The sequence below is a fragment of the Oncorhynchus kisutch genome, linkage group LG7 (genome assembly GCF_002021735.2).
Source record: "Oncorhynchus kisutch isolate 150728-3 linkage group LG7, Okis_V2, whole genome shotgun sequence".
Taxonomy (NCBI): domain Eukaryota; kingdom Metazoa; phylum Chordata; class Actinopteri; order Salmoniformes; family Salmonidae; genus Oncorhynchus; species Oncorhynchus kisutch.
In genome coordinates this window covers 6,383,379-6,396,858 of record NC_034180.2, presented here as the reverse complement: position 1 = coordinate 6,396,858, position 13,480 = coordinate 6,383,379, and the positions used below count along the sequence as shown (strand labels likewise).

The window sequence follows — 13,480 nt, the reverse complement described above, 5'->3', positions numbered from 1 at the left end:
CTGGCATTGAAGAGGAGGCATGTTTCACCAGCGCTGCTCTCCACATCACTCAAGTGTTGTCAGTCTGCACCGGCAAAGTGATGGCTGTGTTGGTCATGACGCAGACACACCTCTGGCTCTCTATGACTTCCATCAAGGAGACAAACAAGACACCTTTGCTCAATGCACCCATCTCTAAAAAGGGCCTCTATTCGGAGACACCATGAGAAAGACAGCGGGGCATCTCGTGAAGTTAGGGGAGGAAAAGAAGCAGCTGCCTCTTTCCTGTGGTGCGTCGGCTCCCAAACAGCCGACCTCTGCCTTCTTCATGCCGGCTGGGAGCAGCAGCTCGTGGCCGAAAGCGTGGCGAGCAGGTCCAAGAAGCTCTTAGCTCCCCTGTGGAAGCCCCGGTCGTCGCAACAGTGCCACCGGCCGCCCAGCAGCCTCTCTTGAAGCCTAGATGGGTGACTGCGCCAACTTGTCAGAACGCTCTTGGAAGCGCCGCCAAACCTGATTGGCGGAAAAGTGACCTGATTACAAACCTTTTAAAAGAGAGAAACAGACAACTTGTATATCTCCCTGTTGTGGACACTCCTATGTCTAAGGCTACTCAGGAAGGAAAAGCTTGTAACATAGTTTGGACTTAAATGGCCTTTCCTTGGTATGAACGGTCTGGTGTTCCTTCAAATTGTTTGCGTTGGCGAACCGGTTCCCACACGTAGGGCAAGAGTACGACTTGTCGCCATCCGTCCTAACACTCGCCCTCCCACGTTGTGACCCAATGACACTAGAGGAGGTAGAAGCAGGAGCCACCAGCCTCAGGTGGTTAGTCTTTGAACTCCCTCCTTGACCTCTAGCCGTTGTTGGGTTGTAGGCTAGGCACCTCCCAAGGTGAAAGCCCATCCTGACCCATATGTATTGGTGGGGTAACCATGAGGTAACTGAGGAAGGCTAGACCCAGGTCCAGGCCTTCTATGAACCCAGTCACCAGGCATTAGACAAGACCCTGAAGGAGAAGACAGACTTCCTGTTAGACTCCCACCAGGGGGGTCTCCCACTACTCTCTGTGAAGGCTGAAGCCCAGTGTGACCTGCTCTGTTCATCATGGATACTGTGGTGTTTGTATCATAGGAATAGGAGGGTCTATCTCTATCAGCTCCAGGCCCTGCTTCATCCCTGCACTGAGACTGTGAAGGGAAGGGTCTGGGCTGCAGACTGGATCACTGACTGGAGCCTCTGTCTCTCTGATGACCACCAGGACTGAGGTTTTTCAGTCCACTGGTTGTGTTCTGTGTGGTGGTGGAGTCTCTGTCCCTCCAGGTTCAATCCAGGTTCCGATTCGGGAAGGAAAAGTGATGGCTACTGATCCATGGTCCTGATCCGGGATAGGATATGTGACCAGCCATCTCAGAGGTCGTCTCTACCATCTAACACTGGATATCAGCAGGCCTTGATGGACTGCAGACTGCAAACAAAGATTGTACAGAAAAGCATAAAGGTTTATTTAAGAAACGCTTTGCTGTTCACACAAAAACATGACTTTATAAAATGTTAACCAGTCAAGCCCATCTCTAACACTGTGATGCAAGTACCTAACAATATGGAGCCATTGGAGTTTTTTTTATTTTTTAAATCCATGTTGGTTGATTCAAGAATTAAGTATAATGTTTTGGTTTGACTGAGATAAGAGAAACTCAGTCCCTTGCAACAACAATAACCAAGTCAGTCAGCACAGACTCAATTTTATATTTAATTTTAATAAAATGGTCAAACACTCACATAGTGAAGTACTGAACCTTTATTGCACAAAATGATACATGACAAGTAGAATAACTTTGGTAACACTTGACCTTTTCTGTACATCTGACACATATAAATTATTTTAGAATACTTTGGAAAAGGTTCATTACATTACAAACAGCTTCACTGTTTTATATCAAGTAAACATGAATCAAGGCACTATCCTCACCTCACTATAAAACACCAGCATCAACCTAAAGGGACTAAGTTGGTCACTCTTCATCAGTGAAGCATGTTTACAGACACCATCACACCAACCATCACCATATCATCTACTCTGCCTCATCATACTTATTCTTTTGTCAGTTTCCTTTACATCCAAAACCAACAGAATTAACTACAAACTAACTAGTACTACATTACATGTCACTATACTCTATGCATGGGCCGTGTGCATTTTCTGCTGGTGTATCCTGAGGTAGCTCCTCTCTGAGAACCTCTTCCCACAGTGTGTACAGGCGAATGGCCTCTCTCCCGTGTGCATCTTCAGGTGCATCTTCAGCTGGTGCTTGTGGGAGAACCTCTTCTCACACTGGGGGCAGTTGTAGGGTTTCTCTCCTGTGTGGACCCTCTGGTGCCTCTTCAGCTTGGACGAGTGTGAGAAACTGGCCCGGCACAGGTGGCAGCCGAATAGTTTCTCCTCCGTGTGTATCCTCTGGTGGATCTCCACCTGTTTGGGGAAACTGAAGGCTTTCCCACAGAATGAACACAGGAAGTGCTTCTCTTTGCCACCGGAGCTACTGACAGCGTTACTACTACTGTCATTTGTCAATGGGCTTGTGTAGCCATTTAGTGTTGAGGCACTGCCATTGTCTGATGTCTGGTTTAATATTAGTAGAGTGTGAGGAGGATGAAGGCCAGGGAGTGTCTGTGTTGTCGCAGGGTCCATGTTCCAGTTGATAGATCCTATAGAAGGCAGGCTAAAGGAAGCATCTGTTAGGGGGTTAACCTGAGGCGCCATCAGTCTCTCTGAATCACAACTATAGGAGCAGGATGGAGCCTCGCTAGCGGAGACTATGCCTGTTCGTTCCTGCTGCATATGAACCTGGCCTCCCCGTCCCCGCAGACCAAATCTACACCTCGCCCTGGTCTCAGCCATCCTGTTGTCTTGGAGACTAAATTCAGTTGTTGTTTTGTGTTCCACTGTCTGTTTCTGGTTGTGGTTAACATTGTTGTTCCCCAGCCCAGAGTTGAGGATGCTGTCCCATCCACTGACCTCCACTCTGTCACCTCTGGTCCTGACCTGCTCAGTGATGTTGTCCCCTGGGCCCTTGTCTGCACCCAAGATGGCCACCCAGTCTCCACTGTTAGCCTCCAGCCAACAACCTGCAGGAAGACTTTAGACTTTAAAAACACGACAGAAAACTCTACATATGGAGTTTTTTTGTCCATTACCTGGTGAAGTTTTTGTATGTAAACATAAGTTGCTGTAGGCTATATGTATTGCTCCCTTACCTTGCTCCCCCATCTTTAGTCCACTCAGCAGATCAATGCTCTCTGGTCCATCTTCTATTGTCTCCTCTTTGACTAGCAGCAGATCAGGCTTCCCATCCTCCATGTCTACTGACTGTAAGAGACACAGAGTGAGAGGATGTTGGATCTGATATGAGCACCCTTCTATGGAGAATCTTCTGATTGGGCAATGAGAGATTGCTATGAGTACTATACACTATTTAATGGTGTGATAATTGAAAAGCATGGTCCCACACTTGTGATAAAATTCATCAAGGCCTGGGCCCGTATCCACAAAGAGTAGAAGTGCTGATAGAGGATCAGGTCCCCACCCGTCTACATGGTCTCATTATTATATAAATCTTAGATCAGCACTCCTACTTAGGAGAGACTTTGTGGATAGGGGCTCTGACCGAATACCATTCAACCAATAGTTTACAGTGGGCTCACCTCAGTGAGACTGTGTGTAGTCCTGTGCTGCTCAGATGGTCCCTCTGTGGGTTCAGGAGGTGTAGTCTGGTTGTCCTCCATGACCATGTTCCCCTTACGGTTCCCCAGACCCTCCTCCTCCTTCACCAGCAGCACCTCCAGACCCTCCTCCTCCTTGAAAAGAGAGATGTTACAGATTCCACAGACATATACTCCCTCAGGTATGTACACACAGATAAACACACTTTCAAAGTCTTCAAACGAAGTGAGTCTTTACCCATCCCCACTCCGTTTGAGTCCTATACTGTAGTTACAGAATGACTTCATTGTTGTTAAACCCATCATGGCGGACATAAATTTGATGTGGGTAAAAGATGTGTCAGCTATGAAAAATCAAGTCATCAGACAAACCTGACTAAATGAGTTTGACGTAAACTATAATGACGTGTACAGTAGGTGTTTGTTAGTGTGTGGGTTTGTGTACGTATATATATATATATAGTAAGTGTATAATGGTTATAATGTGCTTTAAGGTGTATGCAGAATAGGGTGAGATCAGATGCTGTATACTAAAGAGAGTCTCAATGAAAGTCTTAGAATGAAAAGTCAAAGTCTTAGAATGAAAAGTAAAATGGTGGTGTTTATTGAACATAAACAAGTTTTAAATACTCCATATGAAAACCACACATCCATGTCTCAACTAAAAATCTGCATAAACTTGATAAACTGCAATAATATTCTCTGGAAAAATGTCTTTGGGGGGGGGGGGGAATTAAGAAGTTTAATGGAAGTAATGAAATAGGAATTTGTGAACATCATATATCCTACACAGTACAAACACAATATGTGACAGACTTTAGGCTTATATATGCCTTTTATATCACACGTCTGGATGGAATTTTTTTACCCAGGAATATTCAACACAGAAATCTGTTACTCTCATTATTCCAAATTCATCTGTGGATATTTTCTACTGACAACAATGAAAATGAATCTTTGTCTTTAATGCAGGGTTTGTCTAAACGTCAGAAGCGATCGAGTGCAATGTTTACTTCCTATGTTATAGAGTGGAATGGTTTTTCTGCAGGTGTATCCTGAGGTAGCTCCTTTCTGAGAACCTCTTCCTGCAGTGTGTACAGGTGAACGGCCTCTCTCCCGTGTGGACCTTCATGTGCATCTTCAGGTTGCCAGACTGGGCGAAACGCATGTGACACTGTGGGCAGCTGTAGGGTTTCTCACCTGTGTGGACCCTCTGGTGCCTCTTCAAGTTGCCAGCCTCAGCGAATCGCATGTGACACTGGGAGCAGCTGAATGGTTTCTCCCCTGTGTGGACCCTCTGGTGGATCTCCACCTTCTGGATGCAGCTGAAGCCTTTGTTACAGAACATGCAGAGGAACCGTTTCACTTTACTACCGCCTGACTTTGGTCCCCCTCCCTGAACCTTTGCCCTTTGGTCGTTTGAGTTCAATACCTGATCGGTAGGCCCAATCGACGTGTTCACTGGTTTGTGATCCCTGAGCGTGTGTAAAGGGGAGTGGGTCATGACATCTGGATTAGTCTCTAAGCTTTCCCTGTAATCTAAGAAATGTCCCCCTTGTGAGTGTCCTTCTCCTAAGTGAGTTTCATTCCATATCAGAGGAGCATCGCCCTCCAATTTCACAGTCACCTCATCTACGACAATAACCTCCTCTTTCTTATCTAGGCACCCTTCAGCGTATAGACTACTACTGTACTGGTTCCAGTCCCCTCTCGACAGATCAGTCTGTGTCTCTAAATCCAATGGAATGTTGCCAGGGTCCATCTCTGTAGTGTAAGAACAAGACGGATAATTGACCGTCTCTAACACGTCACCTGAGTCCCGATGGGAATGAACCGTCCTCGGGCTACCATAAAGAAAATACTCTGAGCCGGGAGCAGGAGGACAGCCCAGTCTCTCTGGGTCTGACCTATGGTCAGATCCTGTGTGCAAGAGCCTTTGTGTTACAGTTAAAGTCTCTGACTTGAGGACGGCGTTCGACATTCCACTGACCTCCGTGATGCTGCATCGGGTCCTATGCTGGGGCGCCGTGGCGTTGACGAGGTCTGCTGTGGCTACAGGGAGTGCCACTCCAGCCGCTGCTCCAGTCTGGATGTTTCTGCTGTGTTGTGGGTCGTCTCCTTCAGTCCTCTCCTGCTTGACCAGAGACGATCCTCCAGGACCTGCCGCCTCTGCAGACTGACAAGAAGACACTAGGTTATTATCAGTACATTCGTTTAATTGGATAACAATCATGGAATATAATAACAATGTCGTAGGGAAGTCTCACGAGCTCTCATATGGCAGATAATTAAGAATGACCATGTAAGGAAATGAATGGCTAAGGGGAGCCTTTCTGAAATAAATGAGACACATTCTACATACTTTCATTTTGAATGTTACACTATGACACTAACCTCTATCACAATAACATGCTGGGTTGAGGTTCCACTCCCCTCATCTACAGCTATGGGTTGGTCATCTCTCCACGCATTGTGTCCCGCTGGCTTCACAAAGCTCCTGTGGCCTCCAGTGAAATGTCCTTCACCTGAGAGAGTGATTGGGGAAAAAGTGGTGGTTAAGTAAGTTACGGTCAATGCTATATTGTACACTATTGACACTGTCTACAATTGGCAAGATGTAAGGTAACACTTATTAAATTCTAGATATACCATTTATTGATCAATGTCTTGTATTCACATTGTTTTCATTGAGTAGATAATAGGAAATTCAGTTAATAAAGAATCTGGTTAGAATATGATAGTGTCTTTGCACAAGTGCTTGCTATCCTAAAATTGACCAAGACCCAATTCTGGTTAAAACATCTGAAGACATGTGCAGAAGGTAACTGAGCGACAGGCACTGAGCTATTAAATTAACCGCGACAGTTCGTGCAGCCTCAGCCGCCTACAAAATGTACCTCTTGCCATTCCTCTGTATCGGTCGAGGATCTTGACACTACTGGGACGACTGGCGGGGACGCGCTCTCGTATTGTCCTCTCTGCGCGCTCTCGTGCCACCTTCAAGTCCATTAGTTGTAGTTTCCTCCGCAACCCCCTGTTTTCTTTCTGGCTTTGAGAAATTTCCAAACGAAACACTGCATAGTCGTTGTCAACGACTTTACATATCTCTGCCACGGCTGCATTCGCTAGCACCTCCATAATGGAGGCTATTTGTGTGTGGAAAACCATACAGTTAGCCATTGTTAGCAATTAGCTAGAGTTACGTAGCTCTATCAACCAATTCCTTTCTCCAACGTGAATTAAAGACCCCCTGCGGTAAGTATTTGATGCTGTACAGTTAAATTCGTCATATTTTGAGTTCCATGGTGTTAATAAACGTCTAAATTACAACAATAAAACCGCTAACGTTGAAATTGAAAAAATGCACGATTACTGTTCACTTCCGTTTTCTACTTCTTCTTTGGTATCATGGTGTACGTACATTTTGTTCGTGCATGCCGCCACCTACTGTGTGATCGGCCACGTTACATTTACAAAAAGAAAAAACGGGCAAAAGGGAGAAAAAACACCACCAACTAACCCAACACCTATAGAACACGATTTCACCACCCAATTCCACTACTTTAACTGTTTGGGTTGATGGGGCTCTTTCGTTCAGCAGACCTTGTAACTCTTCAATATCTCTATATAACAATATATCTCTCATCATCACTCAATACCTAGGTTTACCTCCACTGTATTTACATCCTACCATACCTTTGTCTGTACATTATACCTTGAAGCTATTTCATCGCCCCCAGAAACCTCCTTTTACTCTCTGTTCCAGATGTTCTAGACGACCAATTCTCATTGCTTTTAGCTGTACCCTTATCCTACTCCTCCTCTTTTTCTCTGGTGATGTAGAGGTGAATCCAGGCCCTGCAGTGCCAGGTGCTCTCTTTTGATTACTTCTGTAACCGTAATAGCCTTGGCATGTTAACATTAGAAGCCTCCTCCCTAAGTTTGTTTTATTCACTGCTTTAGCACACTCTGCCAACCCGGATGTTCTAGCTGTGTCTGAATCCTGGCTTAGGAAGACCACCAAAATTTCTGAAATGTTCATCCCTAACTACAACATTTTCAGACAAGATAGAACTGCCAAAAGGGGCGGTGTTGCAATCTACGGCAAAGATATCATGCAGAGTTCTGTCCTACTATCCAGGTTTGTACCCAAACAATTTGAACTTCTACTTTTAAAAATCCACCTCTCTAAAAACAAGTCTCTCACCGTTGCCGCCTGCTATAGACCACCCTCTGCCCCCAGCTGTACTCTGGACACCATATGTGAACTGATTGCCGCCCATCTATCTTCAGAGCTCGTGCTGCACCCCAGCCATTCTACAATCTATTCTACAGCCATTCTACAATCTAAACTTGATGCCCTCAATCTCACACAAATGATCAATGAACCTACCAGGTACCTTCCCAAAGCCGTAAACACGGGCACCCTCATAGATATCATCCTAACCAACTTGCCCTCTAAATACACCTCTGCTGTCTTCAACCAAGATCTCAGCGATCACTGCCTCATTGCCTGCATCCGTAATGGGTCAGCGGTCAAATGACCTCGACTCATCACTGTCAAACGCTCCCTGAAACACTTCAGCGAGCAGGCCTTTCTAATCGACCTGGCCAGGGTATCCTGGAAGGATATTGATTTCATCCCGTCAGTAGAGGATGCCTGGTTACTTTTTTGAAATGCCTTCCTAACCATCTTAAATAAGCATGCCCCATTCAAGAAATTTAGAACCAGGAACTCGCCCAAGCCTTCCCCATTTCTCCTTCTCCCAAATCCAGTCAGCTGATGTTCTGAAAAAGCTGCAAAATCTGGACCCCTACAAATCAGCCGGGCTAGAAAATCTAGACCCTTTCTTTCAAAAAAATTATCTGCTGAAATTGTTGCCACCCCTATTACTAGCCTGTTCAACCTCCTTTCGTGTCGTCTGAGATTCCCAAAGATTGGAAAGCAGCTGCGGTCATCCCCCTCTTCAAAGGGGGGGGCACTCTTGACCCAAACTGCTACAGACCTATATCTATCCTACCCTGCCTTTCTAAGGTCTTCGAAAGCCAAGTCAACAAACAGATTACCGACCATTTCGAATCTCACCATACCCTCTCTGCTATGCAATCTGGTTTCAGAGCTGGTCATGGGTGCACCTCAGCCACGCTCAAGGTCCTAAACAATATCTTAACCGCCATCGCTAAGAAACATTACTGTGCAGCCGTATTCATTGATCTGGCCAAGGCTTTCGACTCTGTCAATCACCACATCCTCATCAGCAGACTCGACAGCCTTGGTTTCTCAAATGATTGCCTCGCCTGGTTCACCAACTACTTCTCTGATAGAGTTCAGTGTGTCAAATCGGAGGGTCTGTTGTCCGGACCTCTGGCTGTCTCTATGGGGGTGCAACAGGGTTCAATTCTTGGACCGACTCTCTTCTCTGTATACATCAATGATGTCGCTCTTGCTGCTGGTGAGTCTCTGATCCATCTCTACGCAGATGACACCATTCTGTATACTTCTGGCCCTTCTTTGGACACTGTTAACAACCCTCCAGGCAAGTTTCAATGCCATACAACTCTCCTTCCGTGGCCTCCAATTGCTCTTAAATACAAGTAAAACTAAATGCATGCTCTTCAACCGATCACTGCCTGCACCTGCCCGCCTGTCCAACATCACTACTCTGGACGGCTCTGACTTAGAATACGTGGACAACTACAAATACCTAGGTGTCTGGTTAGACTGTAAACTCTCCTTCCAGACCAACATCAAACATCTCCAATCCAAAGTTAAATCTAGAATTGGCTTCCTATTTCGCAACAAAGCATCCTTCACTCATGCTGCCAAACATACCCTTGTAAAACTGACCATCCTACCAATCCACGACTTCGGCGATGTCATTTACAAAATAGCCTCCAATACCCTACTCAGCAAATTGGATGCAGTCTATCACAGTGCCATCCGTTTTGTCACCAAAGCACCATATACTACACACCATTGCGACCTGTACGCTCTCGTTGGCTGGCCCTCGCTTCATACTAGTCGCCAAACCTACTGTCTCCAGGTCATCTACAAGACCCTGCAAGGTAAAGTCCCCCCTTTTCTCAGCTCGCTGGTCACCATAGCATCACCCACCTGTAGCACGCGCTCCAGCAGGTATATCTCTGGTCACCCCAAAAACCAATTCTTTCTTTGGCCGCCTCTCCTTCCAGTTCTCTGTTGCCAATGACTGGAACATACTACAAAAATCTCTGAAACTGGAAGCACATCTCCCTCACTAGCTTTAAGCACCAGCTGTCAGAGCAGCTCACAGATTACTGCACCTGTACATAGCCCATCTATAATTTAGACCAAACAACTACCTCTTTCCCTACTGTATTTATTTTATTTTATTTATTTATTTTATTTTGCACCCCATTATTTCCTTTGCACATTCTTCCACTGCAAATCTACCATTCCAGTGTTTTACTTGCTAAATTGTATTTACTTTGCCACCATGGCCTTTTTTTTCTCCCTTATCTCACCTCATTTGCTCACATTGTATGTCGACTTGTTTCTACTGTATTATTGACTGTATGTTTGTTTTACTCCATGTGTAACTGTGTTGTTGTATGTGTCGAACTGCTTTGCTTTATCTTGGCCAGGTCGCAATTGTAAATGAGAACGTGTTCTCAACTTGCCTACCTGGTTAAATAAAGGTGAAATAAAATAAAAAAATAAAATTCTCCAGTAAAACCTGGTAAATCCAAGTACTTACCGTAGCAGCTGCCACCACAACATATATTTTCTGTGATTTACATTCTATTTCTGCGGTACAGTTGATAAGCATGGCAATGAATGCTAAGAAGCCAATATTACTGAAGATCACATTCGTATCACTCTATTGGCCAAGGCCCTTGACCCATCATCCTCTGCTCTCCCTGGCAACCTCAACCTGTCTCTTGCACCGGGCACTTCTGATCTCCAGCAACATGGGCACCCCCACAATTTACACAATGTTTTTTCCCACCTATACTACACATTCCTTTGTCCCATGCCCTCCTGCACACTTTTCACATTTTGAAATCTCCCTCCTACAATATTACCATAAGCTTGGCATCTGAAACACCTTAGTGGGTTCGGCACAAAAGCTCTCACGGGATAACTGACATATCCTAACATGACTATCAGGAAAAGACTGCTTAAAAACTCAAAAAGGACAGACCGTTTCTAATCAGTTTCACCACGCTCGCCACTGGGTCTGCTTCAAATCCAAAACAGCGGGCGTCACAGACACAGGGAATATTCTATTTTAGTTTCTCAACCTGATAAGAGAATTATGTTCTCCAGGTCTGCAAACCAGAATTTGTAAGATCCTGGTCGAATGAAACAGACGGAGGCCCAGCTAAATAGTCAAAAAGGTTTATTCACGGGAACGTTCTAAAGTCAAGAATACAAATCAATTCATTTTATACTGACTTCTCACGCCCACACATTCACACAGCCATACGCGCACACACACACAAAAACAGACACACACATGTCCTGCTACGTACACACTGTGTCTCATTACCCAGCCGAAAGAGATAGTGACCTTGTCCTTGAGACGTACTCCCCGTTCTCTCCCAAATCTCTAGTCAGGTCGGCACCAAGCTCAGACTGTGTTTAAAATACCATAAAGACATATTGTTTTACCCTAATTCTGACTAGGACTACACATTTATTGATTATGATTTTATACATTCTAATCAATTCCATACAATTATATGTTTCAGGGCGGAATATTCAAATCATTCAATTAACAGACATATCTCACCTATCACAACCTCAACACTTAACAGCAACCCAGTAATCACTCCTTTCAAAGGCAAGCCACAGGTCTTTTCCCTAGGCACATAACGCAAAGAAACACAGACAGAAGAAACACAGAAAATCATCACAAGTCCATTTCGAGGTACCTACACCAATTTATTTTCTACCCAGCCTGAGACTACCTATGAATCAGCCAAAAGGCAGGGATCCACTTTCTCCAAAAATGTCACCACCACTGCACCCAAATCATCCTTTGCTTGGACTTGGAGGTCTTCACCACACCTGCCACCAGAGGTAATTCCTCCTCACTCTCGTTAGGTAAAATTCCTGAGCCATCAGACAGCAGAATACGGTTTGTACTTGGAGCCATTCTTCCTCAACACACATCTTCCCATTGCACTTCTCTCTTCTACTTCTTCCTTGCTATCCATGACCAAGTCTTTCCGTTTTACCATGCTCATGCCGCGCCTAAATCTGCTGTACTGCTTGCAGTAGACACACTGATGTTCTTTGTCCAATACCCACGTTCTGTTCCTTATCCCAATTTATCTCCGGCCTCTCCATACTCCCAAAACTTGCCACAGTTGTCAGTCAGGTTTCCTCCTCCTCATCCATCTTAACTTCTTCTTCTACTGTGGGTTTTATGGCAGATTACATCCCAAAAAGGTGTATTGCCGCCACCAACAGGACGGGGTTGAAAAAAATAATTTAAATAGTAAATTAATGTGGTGTCGACAAACTTAATCCACACAACTAAAAATAATAAATTTACAATACTCCCAATTCTTCTGTCCTTCAAAGCTCCATATCTCCCTTCTTAGGCTCTGGGGCCGGGGGCCGAGGGTGGAACGGCTCGTGACAATACTCGCTGCAACTCCTCCGCTGAGAAGTCTTCCAGTCCCAGGAACCAAAATACAAGTCTGTATCATGTGAGAATGTGAGCATACCGCATACCTAGATGCGCAACTGAGGGACTTAGTAATACATTGAAAAAAAACTCTTACCCCAGGACACTTCACAGGATGATAATAAAATAATCAGCTAAAGATTTGTTCCCCTGTGTACATCTCAACCCACAATTTCTCCCTGTTGTGGACACTCATATGTCTGATAAGGTTACTCAGGAAAGAGAAGCTCTTGTAACACAGCTTACACTTGAAGGGCCTCTCCTTGATGTGAATGGTCTGGTGCTTCGTCACATAGTTCACCTGGGAAAAGTGCTTTCCACACGTGGGGCAGTTGTTCACCACTTCTTGTGGTGACACCCATCTGTATTGGTGGGGTAACCCTGAGGTAACTGAGGAAGGCTAGAGCCAGGTCCAGGCCTTCTATGAACCCAGTCACCAGGCATTAGACAAGACCCTGAAGGAGAAGACAGACTTCCTGATAGACTACCACCAGGGGGATCTTCCACCACGATCTGAAGGCTGAAGCCCAGGGTGACCTGCTCTGTTCGTCATGGATACTGAGGTGTTTGTTTGTTCGTATCATAGGAACGGGAGGGACTATCTCTATCAGCTCCGGGACCTGCTCCATCCCTGCACTGAGACTGTGAAGAGAAGGGTCTGTTCTGCAGACTGGATCCCTGACTGGAACCTCTGTCTCTCTGATGACGACCAAGACTGAAGATGTTCAGTCTACCTGTCCACTGGTTGTGTTCTGTGTGGTGGTGATGGAGAGTGTCTGTATCTCGTAGTTCGGTCCTGGTTCCGACTCCGGAAGGAACAGCGACGACTCCTGATCCGGGGCCATTGTTTGTCACCAGCCGCTTCAGGGATCCTGTCACTGCCCTAAAAACGAATTGTACCGAAGAGCATATAAAGGTTTCTAAGTCTTTGCTGAACATGACCTATTATAAAATGTCAAGCCCATCTCTAACAATGTGATTAAAGTACCTAACAATATGGAGTCATTGGAGTGTATTATAAAAAATGTCCATATGTGTTGATTCAGGAATTAAGTATAATGTTTTGGTTAGACTGATAGAAGGGAAATTCACTATCTACAATG

At 45.2% G+C, this 13,480-nt stretch overlaps 1 protein-coding gene and 1 long non-coding RNA gene across 2 annotated transcripts; one reads left to right on the top strand and one right to left on the bottom strand.

Moving 5' to 3' along the window:
* Nucleotides 1-1,759: 1,759 nt before the first annotated feature.
* On the bottom strand, nucleotides 1,760-7,143 carry LOC109894057 (zinc finger protein 624-like). The gene is made up of 6 exons (XM_020487273.2): nucleotides 6,597-7,143; nucleotides 6,094-6,224; nucleotides 5,690-5,875; nucleotides 3,682-3,834; nucleotides 3,235-3,346; nucleotides 1,760-3,105 (listed from the first exon to the last, which is right to left on the bottom strand). The coding sequence occupies exons 1-6, from the start codon at nucleotides 6,877-6,879 to the stop codon at nucleotides 2,156-2,158; spliced, it is 1,815 nt and encodes a 604-aa protein (XP_020342862.1). The 5' UTR covers nucleotides 6,880-7,143; the 3' UTR covers nucleotides 1,760-2,155.
* LOC116374628 (uncharacterized) lies at nucleotides 6,842-13,374 on the top strand. Its single transcript, XR_004210520.1, has 2 exons — nucleotides 6,842-6,954; nucleotides 12,292-13,374. It is a non-coding gene; the product is annotated as an uncharacterized LOC116374628 (long non-coding RNA).
* The last annotated feature ends 106 nt before the right edge of the window (nucleotides 13,375-13,480 follow it).